At 50.6% G+C, this 23114-nt stretch overlaps 11 protein-coding genes across 11 annotated transcripts; 5 read left to right on the forward strand and 6 right to left on the reverse strand.

Annotated features, from left to right (window-relative positions):
* The first annotated feature begins 101 nt into the window (after window positions 1-101).
* On the forward strand, window positions 102-707 carry BP01DRAFT_146251 (uncharacterized protein). Its single transcript, XM_025570589.1, has one exon. It carries the CDS (start codon window positions 144-146, stop codon window positions 606-608), a length of 465 nt encoding a protein of 154 aa, XP_025434341.1. The 5' UTR covers window positions 102-143; the 3' UTR covers window positions 609-707.
* Window positions 506-2844, reverse strand: BP01DRAFT_413506 (SH3 domain protein; the record flags this gene model as incomplete). The annotated part of the gene is made up of 9 exons (XM_025579004.1): window positions 506-1680; window positions 1717-1754; window positions 1785-1830; window positions 1867-1974; window positions 2017-2087; window positions 2121-2163; window positions 2203-2300; window positions 2337-2617; window positions 2657-2844. 9 exons carry the CDS (start codon window positions 2842-2844, stop codon window positions 808-810), a joined length of 1746 nt encoding a protein of 581 aa, XP_025434342.1. The 3' UTR covers window positions 506-807.
* Window positions 2845-4636: 1792 nt separating this feature from the next.
* BP01DRAFT_146259 (putative cell division protein kinase (Ctk1)) lies at window positions 4637-6406 on the reverse strand. The gene is made up of 5 exons (XM_025570590.1): window positions 6237-6406; window positions 6075-6177; window positions 5186-6016; window positions 4973-5128; window positions 4637-4921 (listed from the first exon to the last, which is right to left on the reverse strand). Exons 1-5 carry the CDS (start codon window positions 6299-6301, stop codon window positions 4889-4891), a joined length of 1188 nt encoding a protein of 395 aa, XP_025434343.1. The 5' UTR covers window positions 6302-6406; the 3' UTR covers window positions 4637-4888.
* A 222-nt stretch (window positions 6407-6628) lies between these two features.
* Window positions 6629-10342, forward strand: BP01DRAFT_388993 (uncharacterized protein). The gene is made up of 8 exons (XM_025577881.1): window positions 6629-6854; window positions 6955-7047; window positions 7136-7221; window positions 7281-7909; window positions 7987-8375; window positions 8430-8509; window positions 8563-8668; window positions 8726-10342. The coding sequence occupies exons 1-8, from the start codon at window positions 6819-6821 to the stop codon at window positions 9881-9883; spliced, it is 2577 nt and encodes an 858-aa protein (XP_025434344.1). The 5' UTR covers window positions 6629-6818; the 3' UTR covers window positions 9884-10342.
* Window positions 10343-10405: 63 nt separating this feature from the next.
* BP01DRAFT_312221 (coiled-coil domain-containing protein MAD1) lies at window positions 10406-13128 on the reverse strand. Its single transcript, XM_025572476.1, has 4 exons — window positions 12978-13128; window positions 12776-12908; window positions 12564-12715; window positions 10406-12498 (listed from the first exon to the last, which is right to left on the reverse strand). The coding sequence occupies exons 2-4, from the start codon at window positions 12906-12908 to the stop codon at window positions 10570-10572; spliced, it is 2214 nt and encodes a 737-aa protein (XP_025434345.1). The 5' UTR covers window positions 12978-13128; the 3' UTR covers window positions 10406-10569.
* A 158-nt stretch (window positions 13129-13286) lies between these two features.
* On the forward strand, window positions 13287-14529 carry BP01DRAFT_353507 (L30e-like protein). The gene is made up of 2 exons (XM_025574201.1): window positions 13287-13716; window positions 13879-14529. The coding sequence occupies exons 1-2, from the start codon at window positions 13395-13397 to the stop codon at window positions 14253-14255; spliced, it is 699 nt and encodes a 232-aa protein (XP_025434346.1). The 5' UTR covers window positions 13287-13394; the 3' UTR covers window positions 14256-14529.
* Window positions 14530-14782: 253 nt separating this feature from the next.
* On the forward strand, window positions 14783-16431 carry BP01DRAFT_333655 (DUF409 domain protein). Its single transcript, XM_025573132.1, has 3 exons — window positions 14783-15122; window positions 15180-15792; window positions 15850-16431. Exons 1-3 carry the CDS (start codon window positions 14804-14806, stop codon window positions 16283-16285), a joined length of 1368 nt encoding a protein of 455 aa, XP_025434347.1. The 5' UTR covers window positions 14783-14803; the 3' UTR covers window positions 16286-16431.
* Window positions 16432-16943: 512 nt separating this feature from the next.
* Window positions 16944-18076, reverse strand: BP01DRAFT_353510 (uncharacterized protein). Its single transcript, XM_025574202.1, has 2 exons — window positions 17949-18076; window positions 16944-17858 (listed from the first exon to the last, which is right to left on the reverse strand). Exons 1-2 carry the CDS (start codon window positions 17994-17996, stop codon window positions 17085-17087), a joined length of 822 nt encoding a protein of 273 aa, XP_025434348.1. The 5' UTR covers window positions 17997-18076; the 3' UTR covers window positions 16944-17084.
* Window positions 18077-19058: 982 nt separating this feature from the next.
* Window positions 19059-19554, reverse strand: BP01DRAFT_289730 (uncharacterized protein; the record flags this gene model as incomplete). Its single annotated transcript, XM_025571589.1, has 2 exons — window positions 19059-19376; window positions 19441-19554. 2 exons carry the CDS (start codon window positions 19552-19554, stop codon window positions 19059-19061), a joined length of 432 nt encoding a protein of 143 aa, XP_025434349.1.
* Window positions 19555-20019: 465 nt separating this feature from the next.
* Window positions 20020-20481, forward strand: BP01DRAFT_146371 (uncharacterized protein). The gene has a single exon (XM_025570591.1). The coding sequence runs from the start codon at window positions 20121-20123 to the stop codon at window positions 20358-20360; it is 240 nt and encodes a 79-aa protein (XP_025434350.1). The 5' UTR covers window positions 20020-20120; the 3' UTR covers window positions 20361-20481.
* A 1163-nt stretch (window positions 20482-21644) lies between these two features.
* Window positions 21645-22582, reverse strand: BP01DRAFT_353512 (uncharacterized protein). Its single transcript, XM_025574203.1, has 2 exons — window positions 22526-22582; window positions 21645-22438 (listed from the first exon to the last, which is right to left on the reverse strand). The coding sequence occupies exon 2, from the start codon at window positions 22230-22232 to the stop codon at window positions 21978-21980; it is 255 nt and encodes an 84-aa protein (XP_025434351.1). The 5' UTR covers window positions 22233-22438; window positions 22526-22582; the 3' UTR covers window positions 21645-21977.
* Window positions 22583-23114: the final 532 nt, after the last annotated feature.

A 23114-nucleotide genomic window follows, 5' to 3' on the forward strand; every position in this document is an offset into this window, starting at 1 on the left:
CAGCTTCGTCTGGACGTGTTGGATACATAGGAATTAAGCAGAAGAACCTATTGCGTACGAACGACATTTACAAACATTACATACACATACATCATCAACATCTAAGCATTTCCGGGCCTGGAGTCTTCCACAAAACTACCAGTATGAGAAGTCGCACTTCTCCTTCTACTCTTCATGCTGTCCCAACTTTGTCCCCTGTCTTGCAGCCCGGACGACGTATGATCGGGCCAGGTAGAAATAAGGTAGAAGTCAAGATACTTTGTCAAGAAGCCAGAGATAGGAGACCATTCGTGATGAAAAAGCTGTTCAAAGGGGCAAAGTGGTATATCGAGATGACATTCAAAAATTTCAGCGCGAATGAAATGAGGTCTGCTGTAAAAAGACCAGGGCGAAAGAGACTCGCTCTGAGAGAGAAGCAGATTTCCCCGAAATGGGAAAAAAAAAAAAAAAAAAAAGATCCAGACCATGGCATATCATGCATTTCACATGTCGATCACTTAAGAACCTCCTGTCATCCTGAGGACGAGCAGACAGTCGCCTTGCGCGTGGACGATCGCCGGTGGGTATCTTGCATCATTTTCATAGAAGCGTACTGGAGAGAATCATGATAACATAACTGTTCAGGAAAAGAAAAAAAAAGGCGCGGAAGACCAAGAAGGGTAATATGAACAAAGTTTGAGAAGGATAATGAGGGACTGCTGAAGCAGAAGCGATATTTGACAGTTCCTGCATAGTATGTGTTATGTTCTTGTTGACGATAAGACACGATTCGTGCTCTGTTTGTCCAGCATTGCTCAGGCAGGGACTTTACCACTCTCTGTTTTCGTGATCGGAGATGGGACTTTCCACTACTGTCGGCGTTGCTCTGGGAATAGTGGACACGGGTGGCATTATCGGACCTCCCAAGGGACTGCGGGCCGCAGTCCCGCCTTGCCGAGGGTTAGGCCCCATAGCAGCGCCTGTACTGTTGCTCCGTGGCCGCTCGCTAGCCGGCATGTACGGTCTCTGCATTCCCGGAAGCCCGTAAGGTCCAGGGCTCATTGATCTGGGAACCATTGGTCTCGGCCCTGGTCCAGGCGAGAATGATCGAAGAGCAGGTGGAGTCTGAGCCGGGGACAAAGGGCGTCCATTCTGCAGACGCAGAGGCATAGTGCCGGCGTGACTGGGCCGGCCAGGTGACATTGGACGTGCGGGTGACTGTGGTTGAGCAGCGTGGGGGTGGAAGTTCGAGGATGGTGTTGTGGGCCTAGGGGGCATTGGACGGTCAGGTGCTGCCATTGGTGGTGGGCCACGGACCCCAGGACCTGGTGGCGGCCTAGGCTTGAGAGGTCGCGAAGATAGACAGGATCGAGGAACAACGCCCTGTTGCGACCTGTCGAGTCTAGTGCAAAGAGCCCATCCGTCGTCATACTCGTGCAACAACCGGACAAGCTGACCAAAATGGAGTTCCAATTCATCCTCCATCGAAGGATTGAAGTCCATCTGCACACGGTGCACGTTTGCTGGTGCAGGACCGGGCCCGGAAACTGGAGGGTGCAGTACAGGCACGGCAGTAGCAGTAGCAGTGGGTGTAATCGGAGCAGGAGCCGTAGTATCTTCATTTGGGGCGGCCTTCGGGGGAAATGCTTGCGAACTTGTCGAGGAATCTTCGGGGGACTCAGGCAGTTCCTTTTCCTGGGTCTTAGACGTAGAAGTAGTTACGGCCGCAGCGCCAACGACTGCTGCTGCTGCCGCAATCCCTGTAACGGCGGTGTCTTCATGAACCGGCTCAGATTCAGCGGCACTTGCGACAGGCGCGAGATCTCCGGTGTCCTCCGAAGCAGGAGCAGGCTCCCCAACACCATGCGAAACAGGTGCTGATGAGACGCTAAGTGCAGTGCTTGAAGCGAGAGGCGATGGGGCTTCCCCGGGATTGCTGAAGGGGTTGACCGGATCACCAAATGGATTCGAACCGTGAGAGCTCGACTGTGGTGTCTGGGGCGGCGAAGGGTTGTTCGTGAGAGAGCGACTGGCAACGGCAGAGGCAGCAATGGGTGCAAGCGTTCCACCTGCGGAAAGCCCAGTTGCACCGCCATCAGAGGCGAACTCTGATGCGAAAGGTGCGAATTGGGTGACAGGACGAATGTTGAGCTGAGGCGGGCTGGACCAAGTCACAGATTCGGGCTTCGGAGGTGGTAGGGGTGCAATATCATCTTGGCGCACGTATTTCTCGTTCTCAGATTCGACCGCTTGGAGATGCTGCTGCCCTTGCTTCTTCTTGCGGATCCATAGGAGAATGAAGACTGCGATCGCACCGATCGCTAATATCACGCCAATAGCGATTCCAGCCTTCGCACCACCAGCAAGACCTTGCGAGACAGATGCAGCGGTGGGAGAGGCTGATGCTGCTGAAATCCCTGACGATGACGCAGTGGCGGCGGCACCTTCTAATCCAGCGATAGCTGGAGTGGAGGAAGAGGAACTGGTTATAAACGTAGTCTGGGTGGTCGATTCTTGGCTCTGTTCAGTAGATACTGTTTGCGACCCGTGCGTAGTCTGCCCTGCCTTCTGCCTAGTAGTGGTTTGACTATCGGTATTCTCAGAGGCAGTTCCAGTTGCTTTAACTTGCGTTTCCTCGCTCGTTTGGGTCGTGGTTGTTTCCTCCTGCGACGACGACCGAGTCTGCTGAACAGGGGCGCCCAAGCCGGCCGTTGCCTTATTGTTCTTCTCTGAGGAAGTTTGCGACATTGTCACGTACCCTCCTATAGGCCCGTCGAAGTCGGCAGACAGAGTAACATAGACCACAGTGACATCTCGTGCCTGGAGATTGGCGACATGGTCGCGATGCGCGTGCGCATGTACCATGATGGAAACTGGTGATCGAGAACTCTATTGGTGAATGCTGCAGTCAATTGGTCTCATCAAGAGATGCCGCACCAAAGATAGGTCAGGCTAAATCTATAAAGAGTGAATGGGTACTAGCCCGAAGTACAGGTTGCCAGACCGAAAAGATCGTGGGGTCGCAGATTTCTTCTTCAGGGGTCTTGGATTCTTTAGCAAGATCGCTCAGATCCAGTCACAGAACACAGAGATTAAAGATAAGCGCGTTTGGAAAGAATGGAAGGCTGAAAATTAGCTAGTGCATGTATACTCGGGGCGGACTGGGCCACACCCGGTCAAAGAGAAAGCGAAGGACAACAGCTTCCAGGCCGCAGATGTTACAGGGGGAGCCTGCAAGCAAAAAGGAAAGACTAGCAAAGGAATGAAGATGGGAAGAGAAGAAGAAACAGAAGAAGAGTAGAGTAAAGAGAGAAGGAGAAAGAGGGCTGAGGGGATACGAGGCTAATTACAATCGACGAGGATGAGCTGCGGGACGAACTGAGAACCGAAATGAAGGCAAACCATAAATGGGTGGGGGAATGACCAATAAGCCCCAGGTATCACTCAGTATCAGCCCGCATTCACTAACCTTTTGTGGCTGGTTCTGATGCGGGCAGCCCCGTGGCTCCCAGGCACATGCGGTGTCTCATTGGCAACACTTGATTACCGTCCCTGGTTTTGTGACGGTAATCTATCGGCACGAGCAGCTGATGGAGTTTGGGTTCCTGGAGGACCGCTCGATTCATCCGCCATGACCACCGTCTTTTTTTTGATTAATCTTACCTTGATCCATTTATTATTTCAAAGTAAGAGGAGATATTAACTTACTCACCGATCAGTCGTGATGACAACAAGCTCGACCACAAGCCCAGATTAACTCTTCCTTTTCACCCACCCCCTCCCAGCACTGTTTCTACCTAGTATCTTCGGGAATTAACTCAAAGCAACGTGCTTCTCTGTAGGTACCCCGTATGTCCGCCGCCCCACTCTACCACCGACGAGGTGCATGCACGGGAAAATGTTGTGCTACCCCTCAGATTTCTGGCTGCTACGGTACTATTTAAGGGCAAATAAATCTTCATAAATGGTTCAGAGACTAGATAGATATCATGGTAACTCAATCGTTCAAAGGATGTTCAAACCGCTTGACCCACACCAGAAGAGGTTTTCATGCTGGGGATTATTCAGCCTCCCAGCCCAAACAAACAAACCATGGGTTCAGGAGTAGCACCAATTCTTGAGATGTTGCGCCGAGTCACTCCGATCTCCGGGTCCTCTAGCGTCCTCCACTTACCATTTTAACATTGGATGGTCATGCGGTTGTGGGATCCGATGCATCCTATCGTACGCTTCCATGCAGGGTGACTGTCACTCTTTCATTGGCGGGTTATGCTTTCAGCAATCTCACCAAGACTGCTGCTTTTGCAGTTTGCATGCATGGAACCATCGGCGTGGGAAAGGAAAAAATTCATCTCTTGCTGACCTTTCCCCTATCTTACGCTTGCAGACTGAGTGTGATTGTTAATCCAAGCTAAAGCAGCGATCCATGCCGATCAGTCAGCCTCTTACAACCTTTGAGTATGTGGTTACGGGATGACCATTCTCAAATTGACCTTCCGTGCCGTGGAAAGGGAGGTCTATGCTCCCAAATCAGCCCATAGGTGACTCCTTTCGACTCTAGTCATGATATTACCATTCTCCGTTTGACGAATCAGCAAGATTCATCGCTAACTTGTGGCTGCCCTGAAACTGACTAGCAGGCCTGCCTCGACGCCCCGCCATTAGTTAATGTCTGCCCCTCTTCCCACAGGACACAGGCCTATTGCTCCAGTTTCGCCAGCTTGCCGGAATGCATGGAGAGCATATGATATGCTGAGGTGGGCTAAATAATGCTGCTCCGCACTCTCTGATCACATGACAATAGTAGAAGACTCATGAGAAATGGCTCGTTGTCAGAGTCCAGTCCGAGAACTATGCCTACATCCTGACGACCAAAGTGAGGTGAGGAACGGTTCAGGGACACAACGATTCAGATATTTGAGAAATAGGGGTGGTTCAGTGCCTAGAAGCTTGTTAGGGATAACATAGTAGCTTGTTCCCCTGCACTGCATACCTTTTCTGCGGATAACCGCTCACTACTTTCAAATCGGACGAGCTTGCTGACCAAGTCACGCCCTTTGGACGAGGCCCCTTTGAGGATCTCATCCCATTGCTTGGCAGGATACTTCTTGAACTCTATCTTTCCCCAATCAGGGAGAATTTTGGTTTCCTGTTACCAGCGTCAACTGAGGTGTAAGGGAAGCCTAAGGACAAAATGTGAACATACCGGCCAGGTGGTCTCGTCAGGAGTGCCCAGAGTAACGAATATCGATTGGATGAGCGACAGATCGCTTCCAACGGGTCCCGAGTCGAACAATTGGTGATGTCCCACAGACAGAGACTCGGCCACAACACAGCCAGCTGCCCAAAGATCAAGAGCATTTCCGTATCCCTTGAAACCGAAGAGAAGTTCTGGTGATCGATAACATGTGGTGCCTACATCTGTGATCTTCTTGTCGGCTGGTTCCGCATCTTTGATCCCCTTTTTCCAAGCAATGCCAAAGTCTGCCAAGTAAGCAGGACCGTCGGGACTATCCATAAGAATATTAGACGGCTTGATATCCCGATGTATGATTCCCAGTCCATGTATATGCGCGATAGCACGAAACATATCTCTCAAGTGGGATCTCGTCTGTGCGGCTGTTAATGCACCCCGACGGAGCAATTGTTCAAAGTCATGCTTCATGAAGGGAAACACCAACACTAGACGTCCTCCATCTAGTTTGAGTGTCTCTATTAAATGTATCACGTGAGCATGAGCTGCATCTCGCAGTAGCTGAACCTCACGTATGGCGCTGTGTGGAGCCGTCAACATGTGGGGTATGAGAACCTTGAGCGCGACGACTGCACTGTCTGCACACCGCGATTTGTAGACAGTCGAATGAAGGCCGTCAAAATGATGTACGCATGACTGGTAGGGACCAATCACTTCGCCGTGGCCTGAATCCAAATCATTTGGCTCAGCGCGTAGTTCGGCGGAACTATTGTCGACTAGGTCTACTGAATATATGGCCTCTGCTGCGTCAATAGCCTCTTGGCAAAGTGCATCGTACTCATCCTATTCACTCCATAGTGAGTTTTGGCAATCATGACCGGAGCAAAGACTTGAGACTGACGCGCGACGAGGCTTTATCATAAGCTCCGTTTTCACATCTCCTCGCCTGGGACTGGGCCTCGGTAAATGCAGCAGAGGATGAGGCTCGTTGAAAGGCAGTGGTACTATCTTAAGTAAGCATCAGCTTGAAGAAAGGTACTTCATGCATCAGGAGAAAGCGTACAGTGATTGAATGGCTGTCAATCTCTCCGAAAATCCCAAGGTTCTTTTCCAGTCGGACACAGCCATTGTTATCTCCAATTTGTCCCAGAGGAACTTGGTGAGATGAAGCAAGGTTGCTGATAAAGAGATATCTTAAGTAGGTAGTCTCGGAAGACTAGAGCTCAGTCACATCAGCTCCTCATGTTAAGATAATCCCAGTGAGTATGAGCCATACCGTATCAAGGCGGTCGGGCCCGGGACTCGGAGGACATGTGACAGTCACACTTGGCCTGTTGTGGTTTAGTGTGTTACCTGATGCGGACTCGGCCAGTTCGGCTCCTCCGCCTGGCCTCAGTCGGGCGTTGCAGTCCGTCACCCGTCATCGTCATCACCATCTCTCCTCCCCCCCCCCCCCAAACTTCCCTCTCCCTCCCACCGCCAACTGTTAAATCTCGAACGCGCTTGTCGGCTTCTTCGGCTTCCTTCCCCCTCCATCGCCTTTGAGACAATTCCCGTGTTGATGCTGATTATTCCCTCTCTCGCTGGAACTTTATTATGCGCCTCCGACATTTTGTGCCATTGCAGCTGTGATCTATGAGAAGTGATGGATCTCTCTCGGCAGGAGTATCCGGCGCTGCTGGTACGATCAACCCAGTCCCTCACCCAATGCTTCAGCCACGTACTACACCCAGTGACATTGCACAACTAGCTGACATCTGCTCCCGGTACTCTACATGTAGGCCTCTTTGCAGCCCAGTCAAGCGACTAATGTGCTTAACGAGCGCATTCGCACCATAAACAAAATCAATGCGGACATTGCGGACTGGCTCCAGGTAAATCACATATCGCGCCCCCCCCCCAACCACTGCCGAACTCCTTGCTAGAGCGTGCCGGTCTGATGCCTGGGAATATCAATCGCAGGAACGTCGACGCATTGAAGAAGTATATGCTCAAGGCTTAAGGAAGCTTGCGCATCGCCCACAATTAGACAATGGAGCTGCGCTGGGGTAATGCTAACCATCGGCGTTCTTTCCAAATCGATATTGGCTGACTTACACAAATACAGTATATTTCAGATCCCGTGGCAACGCATTGTTGGTGCCACTGAATCCATAGCGCTCTCCCATGAAACCTTCGCGCAAAAGATCGATGAGGACGTTGAACGACCTCTACGGGATTATAACAGCAAGAGCCGTGAATTGTCATCAATGCCTGGAATTCAGAGTGATCTTGCAGCTTTGGCCAAGAATTACGAGACGGCGCAGAAAAAGGTTGAAAAGGCTAGGGAGAAGGGTCCGAAGGGCGCGGACAAACTAGCCAGTGCCGTGGCTGCTGCCGAAGAGATCAGTCAGCAGTGGGATTCAAGAGCACCATTTGTCTTTGAGCAACTTCAGGCGGCTGATGAGGGTCGCCTCAACCACCTAAGAGACGTTTTGACTCAACTGCAAACCCATGAGTCTGATCAGGTGGAACGCAGCCGCCAGGCGGCTGAGAGTTGCTTGAATGTTCTTTTAAATGTCGAGACTGCGGATGAAATAAAAACTTTTGCGGCCAAAGTCAACGGAGGAAGACCAGTTGCTCCACGGAGGCAGCAAACCTCACCTCCTGTCGCACCATTGTCACCTCCGCCGCACCTCCAGGATGATGCTGCCAGCCAGCGCTCGGAAACGTCTGGACCAGCCAGAGCGCCTCCCGGTGAGTGTCGCGTCTCAACCGTGAAAAAAAAAAGCCCGACATTTCTCGGCATGACAGACTAATTGGTTTTTCGTTAGCTCCTGAGCCTCGTCACAGCACTCCTCTTGGAGGGTTGAAAAGATTAGGTACGGTGATGAATCGACGTCGCAGTATCGTACAACCCTCTGGCGGTGGCCCTTTCTTCTCAGACAAGAAGCATCGGAGCCCATTCGCTTCCTTTAAAAGAGGGGACTCGCGCGATTTGCAGATCCCAGAGACGCCTCCAGAAGGATCTGACCGTCCTGGTACTGCTTTGACTTCGCAGGAGGGTCCATCTGAATCATTGAACATTCCAGGCGAATTCCCAGAACATGAAGACTTTAACAGAACGGCGCCGAGTCCAGTGTCGCAGCCAGCAGCTGCTTCTGCCAATGGAGATATCTCCCATGAAACCCCCGCAGAGGAGAATTCAACCGTACCGAACGAAGTAAGTCGCATATGGGCAATGACAAAAGAATTCCAGCACTAACACCCTGCTCAGCCACGAGTAGACTCAGAGGGTTTCTCGGAGCGGCCAGATACTATCGACGAGATCACAAGGGCTCAAAGAGAAGCGGCTGGGTATGGAATCTGCTCCGCGATGTCGAGCATCTGTTTTACTAATTTTCTTGTAGTTTGGAAGAAAGTGGCATTAACTTGACCATTCGTGACCAGCCGATCTTCGAGGACGAAGATCAGGCTAAGCAGGCGATGGATGACATGGCCAATCAACTAAGAATTGTGGGTTTAGGACAGATAGACACAACGTGCATCACCAGACGCTAATAGATTGCATAGCGAGCCCAACAATCCGGAGCCAGACGCAATGCAGGAACTTTGCGCGGCCGTCGTGATGTCCGTAACACGGTTTTCATTCCCAATCCTGTCCCCGGGAACGAGAATCCTGTCACACCCTCGGCATCAGATCCCCCTGTGCCACTGTCTCCCTCAGCGCCACTGAGGCACGTCAATTCGCCTACTAACGCCAGCGATGACCATGCACTCTCCGACACCACGTCCATTCGATCGGGACATACATTGCACAACGCAGCAGGCGTTGTCGCCCATCCTGATCTACACGGACCTGGTCTTAATGCCTCGATAATTGATACTGTCAGTGCGTGGTTCTCTGAAGGAATGGTAACAAAGACACACGTTGTTGGCGAACTTGCTCTTGCCTACAACCCCATTCCTGACACGCAAGCGGAAAGTGCTCGGGTGCGACTTGACAATTTCCAAATCCTGGAGAAAGTTGCCGCCAACCCACACTTCGTGAGCGAAGAAAAGAACAAGGAGCTCTCAGATGAGCAAAGAGGTCAGTACAAGATCAATCTCACTGGCATCACTCGGCCTTCTCCGACCGTGGCCTTCAAATATCAAATCCACTTTGATCCAGCAAACGCCTCGAGCTATTGCCCAGTCATCTTCAAACCAGTCTGGAACATAGAGGAGATGCAAGCCAGTGTTATCATATTTTACTCTGCCAACCCCACGTTCCCAGCTGGAAGGTCGATCAGCGTCAAAAATCTACTCTTGACTGTTAACCTTGATACCTCACCGGTCGAAGACCGAGAAGTGGCTCATGCCACAGCTGCTGTCATGTATCCTAATACTGGGGCCACGTTCCGACGCAAGCAATCGGCGGTGACTTGGAGGCTTCCTGAACTGGACGTCACAGCAGGATCTGATGGCAAGTTTCTCGTCCGGTTCTCGACAGGAGCGAGTGGGCCGCGGAAGGGCAAGGTGGATGCACGATTTGAAGTGCACAGGATCGAAGATGGGACGCAATTAGGAATCAGCACAGCTTCTTTCCCCGAGCAGAATCCACAGAAGAGTACCGATCCTTTTGCGGATGACGATTCGGGGGCACAAATTCCGAGTGCGGATTCGTCTACCGAATGGAAGACAGTTCCAACCGTGCGCAAATTAGTAGCGGCGAAGTACGTCTCATCCTAAAGTTGAAGGCGTGACGACTCGTGGCTTGTGGAGTCTCCAATGCCTATGTACAATGAACCTTTGGCTTAAGCATCTCCGACGGGCACATGAAATTTAGCACTGCACTTTGCAGTTGCTGCAAAGGCTGTTAAAACATTTTCCATGCCGTTGCGAATACACAATTGGCTGGTATTGTCTTTGGACCGCAAACCTCCCCTTTGGTTGCCCGCTCCGCTCCCTTACATTTGTTCACTATATCAATGTCTTTGTTTGCCATGTCATTATTCCCTCAACATTCCTTTTATTCTAGCTTCATCCCTGCTGGACTTCTGGTGGTGTAAAAACATCCTTGATTTTTTTGACGCAACAGTAATAATGCCTAATACCTTGTAAATACCCAAGTTTGTCCTTGTACCGCTCATTTGATATTTGCATGAAATAAAGATGACTAAGGGGCTGTGAATAATTCTATGAATTCGGCTATGCTCGATGAGTTATGCATTTGAACTGCACCAGTGTTCTAAGAATAGCGAGAGAACCGCGCTAGGTCACTGGAAAATAAAGCTCATCTACTGGTAATTGGAAGAGTCATGGGTATAACAAACATGGCACCAGCAAGACCTGTGCCGGGATATCACTTCAGCTGTTGCAAGAATCAAACAAAGAATTAGAGCCGAAGAGCCCACTCCACATGAGTCACAGCAAATTTACATACGCGTTGCCCTTGTTGTCTTGTCATAAAAGTCAAGTGTCATCGCGGCCAGGAAGCAGGGTATGTCCTTGCGTTCTTCCACCCAGAACTTAACTAGAGGCCTTATTTCCATTGCGAAAAGGCTATTGGGGCCTCCGGATATTTTCATGGTGCCGTTCTCGCCATCGAAGATGATCGAATTCTCCTCCCCATTGCCCATGCTTCCTGGTCCTTGGGAGTCCGAAGCCCCATCGCGGTCGCCATGCCTGTAGGCGGGCGAAAGGTGGAACATAGACGTTACTCGCACCCGACCGTTGGGAAGAAAGTCTAATTTGAATCCCAAGAGGGACGCAACGGCTTCGCGGAACTCCGAAGACTTAGCAGTCCAGATTTCCTTCAGGCGGCGCATGCGCTTCTCCTTGTCGGCGACAACACGCTCCATATCTTGTATTTCTAGCTTCATGCTTTCGAGGGTGCTGACGGGGACGACTTTGACGTCGGCATGATCGCCGCGCAGCTGCGCCAGCAAATCCTGGTTCTCGGCCTTCAGAGTTCTAATGGTCGACATCTTGAGGTTCTCGGCTTCTGCCGTAGGGTTGTCGCGCAGTTCTAGGATGCGAGTACGTGACTTGGCCTTGAGGGATCTCAGCTGTGATTTTGCGGCCTCAAGCTCCTTACGCAGAAGAGTCGTGGCCTGCTCGGATTTCGTGAGCGACTCCTGTAGTGTCCGGTTTTTACGGGATAGAACAGAGAGGCGTTCGCTCTCAACGTCACTCTCGGCAGGTGAGAGGGGTCTCTTGATTCCACGCGGCTGCTGTGACTCTTCTGGCTGCGCCACCGGCGCCTCACGCTGAGAAAGCTCCTCGTGAGCCTTGGCCAGCTCAGCTCGGTATTCATCGACAAGCTTTTCCAAGGCGGCAATCTGCTCGGATTTCTGCTGATCAAACTGACTCTGTTCGGCGTTCATGGTTTCCTCTTCGGTGTCAAAGGTCTTCAGCTGGGCCCGAAGGTACTCGACTTCCTTGACAGCGAGAGTGCGCTGCCTCTCAAGGCGGGATTTCGTGCGGCTCTCAGCAGTGGCTCCGCCAGCTACAGAAGCAGCCGCGCGAAGAATCTCTATCTCCTTCCGCATGTTGGCCTTCTCGACCTCCAAGCTTCGTATTTGCTCCTCCTTCTCCAAGAATCCGGCTTCAACGCTTCCCAGCTTGTCAACAAGGGTGGCTTTCTCTATCCGTTCCTGCAACAGAGCTTTGACTACCAATTCAGGAGAATCAAGCTCCGCCGGCTGGTCGTTGTCCTGTAAGAGACTGGTCCATGACCGCCGCTCGTCTTCAAGTATCTGCATCTGGATCTGAACCGTTCCTAATTCAGACTCCACACCCTTCATGAGCTGTAACTGATTTTCCAAGGATCGCTTCTGCTCCTCTACTACTTCCACATTCTTCTGGACCTTCCGCAAATGACGTAGTTCGGTAGTTTGTTCACGATTCGTAGTCTCCAAGCTCCTGATGTGATTGACTTGATCCGAAAGCTCCCGCTTAAGGACCAATAGTGTCTCCGGATCGCTGCCTTCGGCCTTCAGACGGATATTCTCTGATTCTAAATGTGCGACTTCCGTCTCTCGCTCCTGCAACTTCGCTTGAGTCGCGTGCAAGTCACTTCTCACACTCTGCAAGTCGGTTTGCAACTCCTCAAGCGTCTTCTGGAATGACAATCGGATCGTTTCCAACTCATTAATTTGATATTTGAATTGTCGTTCTTGGTCCAGTAGTTGCGCCTTTGTATCATCGACATCTTCCTGAAGAGATTGGTTTTGGTCTTGAAGTGTACGAAGTTTTCGCTCTAACTCTGCTTTCTCGTTAAGAGCGTTATCTTGTACCTCTTTCAACTCTTTCGCAATGGTCTCGCTCTTGTGGCTGGCACGGTGACTGGATGATTCCGCAACCTAAGCATAGACCGGTACATTAGCTCCGAGAAGCGCGAAAGCTGATAGTCTGGATGTCAACATACCTGAGCTTTACGAAAGTCCGCATCTGCCTTCAATTGCAATTCCCGAACTTCTTTCTCGTGACGCAGGATCATCAGGTCTCGCTCTTGCTTGAAATTCTCCAATTCATACTTCAGCGTGTTTACTTGAACCCGTAGTTCCTCCTTTTCGGTATCTTTTGGAAGGGGGCTGTCAGTTACAGTCTCGTGCTATGGGTAAAACGTGTAGGTCTCACCTGGTTTCGAAGGGTGAGCTGGTTCCGCTAGGCGACTCGATAACTGGAAAACACTCGGTGCCGGAGGAAGTGCCAGAGGCGACTCGGGAGGCGGAGAGCCCCAAGCTGAAAGAGGGGGTTGGTTTGAAGCCATCTGTGCAGCGCTTGTCAATTGAGCCCTTGAGAATCTATTGTTATGACACGCGATGAAGATTCGACCTACATCGGGTGATAGAAGGCCAAACAGGCCTTGCGGGAAGCTTCACTCTGATCGCCAATACAGTACAATCAATACTTGGTATCACGGACTAGACGCAGGCTGGACTTGCAGTCTGGCGACCGAAGTGTAAGCGAGCACCACTCAAGGCTCACAACGCTTCGCTTGTTTGAACGAAATGATGCATGCATACAACGATGAACATCCGCAGCACCACCACCATGATGACTCATCACTTCACCGCCCGCGGAAGCTCACACTTTTGAATAGGACTAGCGTCGAAATTTTGAATGGATTTCGAATTTTTGCGGGTTTCAACGAGATCGGACGACTATTCCTCCTCACGCCCAACGCCTTTTTTTCTCGCCTCGCACCCCCTTTTACGGACGCAGCATTAATTCCCGAGTGGGTCTAATATTCGAAATGGCCAAGGACAAGAGCGACAAGAAGGACAAGCGCGAGAGAAAGGAGAAGCGCGCGGAGAAGGACGGTATCTCCAAGAGCAAGAAGGAGAAGAAGGAGAAGAAGGACAAGACCGCCCTTGCCGATGCTGTCGAGAAGGAGCTCACCACCAAGGTTCTGGAAGGCATTGAGGAGGCTATTCCTGCTGATGCCACCGTCACTGGTGTCGTCGAGGCCGAGGTCATGGATCTCGACAGCAACCCCGTTGGCGCACTCGTTCCTTTCGCCCAGCCCTTGGTCGAGGACAAGTCCGCCAAGAAGGTTCTGAAGAGCGTGAAGAAAGGTAAGAGCATTTGTCACTGCCATTCCAGCCTTTTCATAATGCATTGAGTCCGGATCATTTGGCACGAGACATAAGACAACCGCAGAATCTGTCCAACAATTCTCGATCAACTGGCAGAATTTATTTCAGTTTTCGATTTGCTAATTGCTATTCTTATACTAGCCGCTGTCAACAAGTGCTTGAAGCGTGGTGTGAAGGAAGTTGTCAAGGCCCTCCGCAAGTCGCCCATCCCCGCCGCCAACGCTACCATCGCTGTTCCCAACGGAGTTGTCATTCTTGCCGCCGACATCTCGCCAATGGACGTCATCTCTCACATCCCCGTCCTGTGCGAGGACCACGGAATCCCATATGTCTTTGTCACATCCCGAGCTGAGCTCGGTAACTCTGCCGCTACGAAACGCCCCACAAGTGTCGTGATGGTCGTGCCCAAGTCGGCATCCAAGGGCAAGAAGGGCGAGGACGACGGTGAGGACTTCACCGAGGTGTATGAGGAATTGGCCAAGCTGGCTCAGAAGGAGCTTAAGAGGGTGAACCTATGAGGTCTTAGCTGGACTTATGAAAGCGCCCTTGATTTTCTTTCCGTTTTTTTCCCTAATTTTATATGGCTTCTTTATATGTCTTGTCAACTTGCGATGGCTGTACAGTTCCACTTTGTTGTCTGACAAGGCAGTGCATGTCTTTGGGATCTGGCCTTTGGGACGTGCTTATATGGGTTGATCTTTTATGATGTGTCCGTTGCAAATCCGGCGTTCGCAAATGGTGTATGAAAAAAAGGCAGGATGTCTTCAAAATTAAACTCACATGACTGACAAGGTATTTTTTTTCTGGGCGACAGTAGGACTATTGCAGTAAGCGTGTCTGGCAACGGTCCAGCTTCAGCATCTCAACGTGCTTGAGACAATCCGGGCAACTCATAACTTGGTTGTTCGGATGCCATTTTTTATACTGGTAGTTCCCCCCCAAATCAGAGCTGTGACCCTGAACTGCAGCACGGGAGCGGGAAGGCTTAGCGCACATGCAGCGGATCTGCTCCTGAGCTTGTTCAATTCAACCATCACACTGGCAGTATCCTGGACCAGCAGGAAGTATGGCGTGGAAATCTCGAATAATAGACATTTCCTATCCTCTTCAATCGTTACTAGCAGTTTTTGTACTTTGGAAAGGTCTGTTATTATTCCTTATTGTCTTGACGCCTGGGCCCGGGTATGACACCTCGACCACATTGATCCGATGGAACGGCGATGCGACCAAAGCAACGTTGCCAGCCATGCTGAAAACGATTTCCATCAAATTCACGCGATGGGATTCGATATATTACATCATATCCGCCAATCGAGGCTATGTCTTCGAGCAAGAATGGGCCTTCGGTTACGGATTCACACGCCTGATACATGTCTTGGCAAATGGTACCCTTGAGCTGTAGTAAATCCAAAATCAAAGCTTCCTGGCTAACAGCTCACCAGGCCTTCAAAGAACCACTATTCTTGACTATACTTTCAACGAGAGTATCGTCGGCATTTTGCTATCCCATGGTGCTCATGGACTATCTACGATTTCTCTCTATTATCTCATATGTGCCCTTCTCCCAAGGGCGCAGGGCCGCAGGGTCGCTCTCCTCGCAGCATGCTTGCACATCCTGTCCCCTGGAGGTGCTTTCTTGTCCGCTCCATGTGCGGAGAGTATATATGCTCTCTTGAGCTTTTGCGGCTCCCTTGCATTTGTGCAGAGCTTCTCACTAGACACGTCCCCTGGTTCTCTCCACGATATCTTTCTAGTAGTAGCAGGAGTCCTGTACGGACTAGCCACAACATGTCGCAGTAACGGCCTGCTGAATGGTATCCCACTCTTTGAAGAAGCGGTCCGGCTACTTCTTTTGCTGCCTAGCGGCATCTCTTATGTCAAATTGAGGCGCTTACTTGCTGTTGGACTGGCTGGTCTCTGCACGGGTCTTGGCTTCGTTCTCCCGCAGTACATCGCCTATCAGGAGTTTTGCATCGTATCTGACGATCATGAACCGAGGGTTTGGTGTCGGAGAATGATCCCGAGTATCTATAGCTTTGTGCAGGATCACTACTGGTAAGTCTGTGTGAACTGAGCCGCCGCCCATTGCCCCGTTGACGCTTATGTGTACAGGGATAATGGATTCTTGCGATACTGGACACTATCCAACATCCCTCTTTTTGTCCTCGCTGCCCCCATGCTCACCATCTTAGTGGCCTCTGGACGGCAGGCTGTAACAAAGGAATTGAGAGAGCTGGCGACATCAAGGGTCTCGGCTGAGATGCAAGACACACGGCAAGCTCAATTGACGGACCGACTGCTGCGAAGCCTGGCGGTCCCGCAGGTGGTCCTCGCGGTGCTTATTTTCCTCAAGCACCATGTACAGATTGTCACACGCGTGTCCTCGGGGTATCCGATCTGGTATATATGGGTAGCCTGTCTGCTGCTGCAGACGCACTCTGAAAAGGAAGGGAGGAGGGATTGGAAAGGTAAAATCATCGTGAAATATATGGTTGGATATGCTATGATCCAGGGTGTGCTTTTTGCCTCTTTCTTGCCCCCTGCTTGAGAATATCCATTTCATGTCAGTAACCTTCATGGGCGTATGACCCTGCAAAGCTTCCAGTAAGCTTGATCAACATTTCCCTTGAATTGTTGATATCTATATCATGGGCAACTATCTTGTCATCTTGTAGGTGATGACTTTTGAGTCAGACCAAAACCTTTTCTTCATTGCTTTCTCCGAGTTGCCCTGGCCGTCTAGAGCCTCGGGGATCAATCTCGGCGCAAAGAAGCGACTGAAGACTGTTTCGACTGAGCACGATTTACCTTCCAACATTTTAAGACTTAGTTTGGCTATCAACCGTCGCATGCGGTCGCTGTCGACAGCATCATGAACACTGCAGCTGCCCTCTTTCCCTTGCTGACGTTTGGGGAAGATCTTGTCTTAGGTGTCGCTGTTGACTTTTCATTTTTCTGATAGCTACTTGGCTGTGTGTGGCAAAGGCCGAAATGGCGCAATACGAAACCTGCTCAGTGCAAAGTCCGCGTGAAAAGAGGGTTGGGATAAGCATACATATCTACTCGTCTCAGAAAGATTCCTCACTACCAACTCAAGAACTTTCCGACTTTACCAATAAGAGTTTACAAGATGTATGAGGAGCCAAACAATAATTTTTGGGCAGTCTCAGATTGCATGATAAATAATCTAATATACATTCGTAGTTGCGAAGGACCCAGTCCTTCTTTGCATCATATTAACCGATCCTCCTGGTGGAAGGCTTCCTGAGTAACAAGAATCATAAGCTAAAAAGAAAAAAGAAATTTCCGCTTTGCTTTTCATAAAATCATGTATCGTATGCGACGACCTAAGCACGCTGGTCGGACTGCAGAGCCTGGAAGGGCTGCTGGTTGTCAACACCTTTCTGGCGGCCGGCAGGGGTACCAGCAGGGCCGCTCTCAGCAGACCTCAACTGGAAGCCACCCTGGGCCAGGCGGCCAGGGTCATTCTCGCTGCCAATGTCAGTGGTATAGCTGGCGTTGGGAGCATCATCCGGGATGCCACCCTCCTTGAGGTTGTTGCCCTTGGGCTTGGTGTTTCCAAGGTGGTCGAGGACATCGTGGACGTAAGAGGGAGCAACGCCGGCAACTCCCTGGTAGCCGCTACCGCTGGCTGGGGCAGCAGTCTTCTGCTGCTTGTAGCCGACGTTGTGCTTGGGCTGGTGCTGGTGGGGGTGGACCTTGTCGGTGTTCTGCTGCTTCTGCTGCTGCTGCGGCTGCTGCTCAAGCTTCTGGGAGGCAGGGTACTCGCCCTTGTTGATTCCCATTTCCTGCTTGGCCGCAGTCGAGCCACCAGCGTAGCCACTCTCCGGGAGATGAGTGCCGGGGAAGTTGCCCTGGCCGCCTAGAGCCTCGGGGTACTTGCCTTGCGACTCGCTGTGGTTGGGGTCGATCTTGCGGGCGCTGGAGGTGTTGGTGTTCGTAACGGTGGACTGCTTGCCGTCGACACCCATGGGCTGGGCGCCCCGGTTCTGAGAGTAGGCACCTCCCTGCTTGGCCGACTCGGCGGCGAGGGAGTCGTTGGTGACGGGACCAGAGGGCTCGTTGATGGGCTGCTCGTAGCGCTCGGGATCGGAGGTGACCTGTATTTACCGCGTTAGTGCACTCTTCTCTTTCTTTTGAAGAAGGGAGGAACCTGAGACTCAACCGTGGGTTCCGGGAATCGAACTTACCTTAGTGCCGCGCTGGCCAGGGGGAATGGGCTGTCCTTGAAGATCCATGTTGAGTAGATACGTGATATGTGAACGGTGATGGAAAATTCTGGTGTTGTGATGCGGTTGATGGAGATTTTTGATGATGCTCGGTTGGTAGATTTTGCTACTCTCAAACAAAGCATCCCAGGCGACTATATAGGATAGCATGATGCATGTCGTCAACAGGCTTGATACATGGGAGCATGTACGTGATGTCATTCTGACATTACATGTCCACAAAATGTCAACACAACGCAACGATTTAATGCGCCGTCAGCAGAGAAGTACGTCAATGAGCTGGCCCTGTGGCGTCAACCTTCTGATCGATGACAGGAAAGAAAAAAGATCTGGCCCACCGCGACCCCGTCTGGTTTCCGAATTTGCCCTCCCATCCTGCAGGGAATCCGCTCATTCTGAACCCTCAATTGCTTCGCGGCGAGGAAAGTGGGGGAAATGGTCAGCCTTCGGTCCCGCACATGCTTGACTACTTTTTCCGGTGTGCCGAACCATCGATGTGATGTTTCTCTGCAGTGAGATTATAGCAATTGCGCCATGGGCAGAGCGATTCATGCTGCGTCTGAGCGTTCTGGGCCTTCGCTGCTTCACTTCTGCCTCGTGGAGCTTGTATGCGTGACGTCATGTGATTACCATCAGCAGCCTTTCGCTGTTATCGGCCTGCAAAATTGCAGCAGTATGAAAATTGTACTGAGGTATCTTGAGACCTTCACATCTGTCTCTGCTATCGCACGTGAATAATCCATGCACTCAACCCGGACTATAAATGTATAAGACGACTTGCGAACATGCGGCACGAAAAAATTACAGCATGGGGTGAGCAAAGTTTTGATAATTGCTCTGAGGTAGTTAGGAAAGCGATCTATGTAAGGAAAGGGATCTATGGCACGCTGGTCATGAGGCCAAGATATCCGGTTCTTTCGAGCTCAAAGCGTACAGAGGATTTTTTCTAATGATGGAAGGAAGAATTGTTCTCATAGACGTGATCATTCATTAAATTGCTCGTTCGTTATAGTACATGCTTGGGGGAAAAAAAGAGAAACCATTTTCGATGTATCTGTAGCATCGATTCGTTTACCGGGCAAGCGCATCCTTGGGGAGACCCTCAAGGTTGTCCTTGCCCTGGCGACCAACGTCGCTACTGGGCTGGGTGTTCTGATGCAATTCGGATCCGTCGACGCGGACGCTGCTGCTAGCAGTAGCGGGTTCTCTCAGAGCACTGTTGTTCTCTCCAGACACGGGACCTTCCCGACCGCCAGAACCGACATTGACGGTTCTCTGGTCGGCCGAGTTCCAGTCGCTAGCGACGGGGGGCTGGTCAGGCAGGGGCAGGTTGGCCTTGATCTGTTCGATCTTGGAGGCCTTGTCGGCGTTGTTCTCGTCGATGATAGACTGTTCGAGTTGTTAGAAGTCATGCCGAGATTCAATGCCAGCATTGAAGTTGATTCCTGCTTACCTTCATCGCAGAAACGTTGGAGTTAGCGGGGGTCTGTCCGGCCTTAGCGTGGGAGGCGTGGGATTCAGGCTTGCGGATGTCCTGAATGGTGGTGTGGAAAGTAGCGTCGGTCATTTTGATTGTGAAGATGAGAAGTTGTTCTGGAAAGGGCGTGAAGGATAGTTTGTAGGATGATTTGATTGTTTTTGAGTCGAGTTGATTGCAAGTGAGTTGATTGTGTTCTGGATAGAAGAAGAGTTGTAACGGACAAGAAGCAGCTTTTTAATATGTTGTGTTGAGGAGGGTTGACGGGTGGTTGATGGCCGGTGACGTTAACGATAACGACGTCATAAGGACCGAGCTCTCCTTGGTTCGCCTTGCACACAATCCAGACTGGGAACAGACAACACTTACTACGGAATCTCTTTTCGACTCAGTTGCGACCCGAAGAAACTGGAAGTGCCCACCTTCATATTATGGGGCCATTGCGGGCGAATAAATATCACTCTTAGTGATTCGGTGATCGCATAACCCCTACTAGAATTGGATCTGTCCAAACATGGGACTCAGCCGGTAGCAGCTAGGAATCATGATCGAGGTACTCCGTAGAAGGCTGTGGTTTCTGGGGAATTTTTCCTCGTTCTTCTTCCGTCTTCTCCTCTGAATCCATTTTCCCACCGTTTTATTTGAGGTCATCGAAGATGCCAAGCCCCTCGACGGGCAAGATCATCAAACCAATGATGCCATTTGCAAACGACTCCTTCGTAGTCAAACCTGAAGATCCCACCACATCGCCATCAACCCCTGAGTCTCGATATCCACCTCCTATGGCACGTCCACACTTGGGTATACCCTCTTGCATATCAAGGTCGATTCGTGACGTACCTGTTGCGGCCAGGGGCTCAGGCTTCCCTGTGATAAGTCTCATCCATGAAGAATGATAACATATGGGAATGTGTCGCGAAACACAGCTTTCCGACCGGCCTCGAGAATTTTATCAAGGGCTCATGTATCTCATATTCCCGCGAGAATCGGTGGAAGCATACACAGTAGTGTCTTTTCCTCACAAAAGCGAGAAAGCCCTCTCGACACATTTCAGCAAGTCAGCTGCTGAAGTTTAAATTGACGACGGCGTCTTTTGACTTTGTCTCTCCATAGCTCAGGTTTCCATTCCAGCCCATCTCATGGACTGAAATTTCTCAATTTGGGATTATCGTTGTCCTCATGGCTCGCATGGCTGACCTCTTTATTCGGCATGATACAAGGAGCAATATTCAGTGCACAACCATGCAAATGTGACCAGCATATGTCAAGAACGAGATTTGCTGGGATGATAACAACCTCTTGGTCGCACGAGTTTGGCATGACCTCGGCCCGCGATGCGAAGCCCACGCCATGATACATATCTGATTGATGCAGCATTGACATCGAAAGATAAGGAAATTGCCATGACCTGTAGCGGAGGAGAGCGGTTGTGATGCAGCGCCAGCCACTTTGGTGTTAGCTTCCGAGGTTCTTGAGTAAGCCGGCTGTGATTGTCACATCACATAATTTACGATAACAACTTAAGGCAACCTCGACTGCCGGCTGACGGATGATCAGACCATTTGATATGCTCTGTGAGTAAGACTACCGTCATTTTTATAAAAATCTAAACGGTGAGTGCCCCTTTAGTTCGCCAAGGCTTGGTTTGACGGCATAAGCTCGAACTTCGCGCGCAGCTTGGAGCTACTCCTAAATATATGTTAACAATAAATCCACTTAAATCCATGTTTTCTGTTTCAAGCTCATTACTTTATACATACTGCAAACCCAAATTCAAACATGGGCTCGCGAGATCACTCATAAGTCTGGATTCAATGGCGACGTACAAGTTCATCTCAACGGGCCAGGTATTATGCCCATTTCTGCAATGGAACTCACTCTAATTTATCCATGCATGTCTGCACCGCAACCTCAGCTTAGAGCAGGAGGAGGGCCAATCAGACACAAGTACAGAGTAGTACGAGCTAGATTCAGCCGAGCATACTGTCATCAAGATCGCTCTATTACGCGAAGCATGGCCGCAGATGATTTTAGGATAGTAGCTATATTTCCATGACCATTGGTTGTAAACGCTAAAGGTCGAGCAGTGATTGATCAGTCAGACTCAATCTTAAATGCTCGATCCCGTGCTATCGCAAGCCTATTATTGATTTTTGGAGGCGATCTCATTGTACATGATTTCTGTAGAGATTATGATATGAGACCTCGGCATTACACCATTGCGATATCGGGGGTCATCGATCGGTGTCATAAAGCCTGCTTCATTTGCCTCCTAAACCTGGAAGTTCCCGCCATGAGTCAAAGACATACCAAGCAAGAATACAGAATCCTGTAGGCTGGGTCGAATTCCATGAAAGGAATATAGGTCTTCTGACTCTTACAATGCTTTGACAGGATTTTCCTTCCTCTCTTGTCAATTGGACGGCGGAATAATCTTGCATGCGGTCAGAGGTCGTTAAAGGGATCTCTCCCACTGTGAAACGTCGTAATGTAGTGCATGGTAAATGCATATCTTAACGAAAAATACGAGCTTTGCATCTAGATTTACCCCATGTTTTGAGAGACCAGCCGTGGGTTCCCGAGAGATGGCATGATCGAGACCCGAAACGTGGGTGCGGGATCTGAGTTTGCGTTTTTACCCACCGCGGGGGAAGATCCTTCAGGCCAGAAATACCAATGGTGACAGGTTTACCCCAGCGGGGAAAACATCCGCCAAGACCACACAGCCTGGGGATTCCGAGACCCCAGGGCCTGCGCATCCAATTCATATGAACCACGCATTCAGAAAAGTCGGTTCGTTGCCTCTGAGGCCACACCATGACGTTCTATTGACCAGCCGAGCCTTCTCGAGTTCACTGAATGGGTGATGGCCCGGTGGTGGCCTGGTGCGGTGGAGCCAGCTTAGGACTATTATACTGTTGCGAAGGAAGGAAGAATTCCTACCATGTGAAGCATTGGGAGTCAATGTAGTCTTCTGCTAACACCTTAGCGCATGACTTGTAAAGGCCCAAAGGGTCCAACCGTCTGCAGGTGAGGGGCAGGGCTGGGCCTTGTAACTCACCCCATTACCTGGAATAGTCAAGCCTACCTTTGGTCAAGAACAGCTATGATGTTTGTCACTTGTTCAAAGGTTGGATTAACAAAGGTTGGCATCGCAAGTCTTTGCAACTCCAAGTAGTCAAACGCGCGGCACCATACTTGTTACCTGCTACCAGGTTTTGAAGACAAAACTCTGGCCTCCACTTCTGCAGTTTTCTCGGCGAACACTCGGGTATGCTCACGAGAACACCAATGCCGGAATGTCGGGTTGAGGACTGAAGGCCCATCGGGGTAAGTGGGTGGGTTGCTCATAACTGCGATATGTTGGTTACATAAATGGACTCATCATCCACTTCAATATTTTTGAGATTTCAGCTATGCGGAGTCGCCGCTCGTTCGACAAGAAGAACCAGGAACATGGACAACACTTTCAAATCAGCGTGGCTTCGCACCTGCCTGAAATAAAGTTCAGTTTCCCCACGACACTCCGAATGAGAACATGGGAAACGAGGACCGTGGCAATGGAGGGTTGATGTGCGGAGATACAAACTTTTCGTGTGTACAGGAGGAAACCAAGGGACTCCAATGCAGGAGGAGAGGGACCCAGCGAA

Source organism: Aspergillus saccharolyticus, assembly GCF_003184585.1.
Source record: "Aspergillus saccharolyticus JOP 1030-1 unplaced genomic scaffold BP01scaffold_4, whole genome shotgun sequence".
Classification (NCBI taxonomy): domain Eukaryota; kingdom Fungi; phylum Ascomycota; class Eurotiomycetes; order Eurotiales; family Aspergillaceae; genus Aspergillus; species Aspergillus saccharolyticus.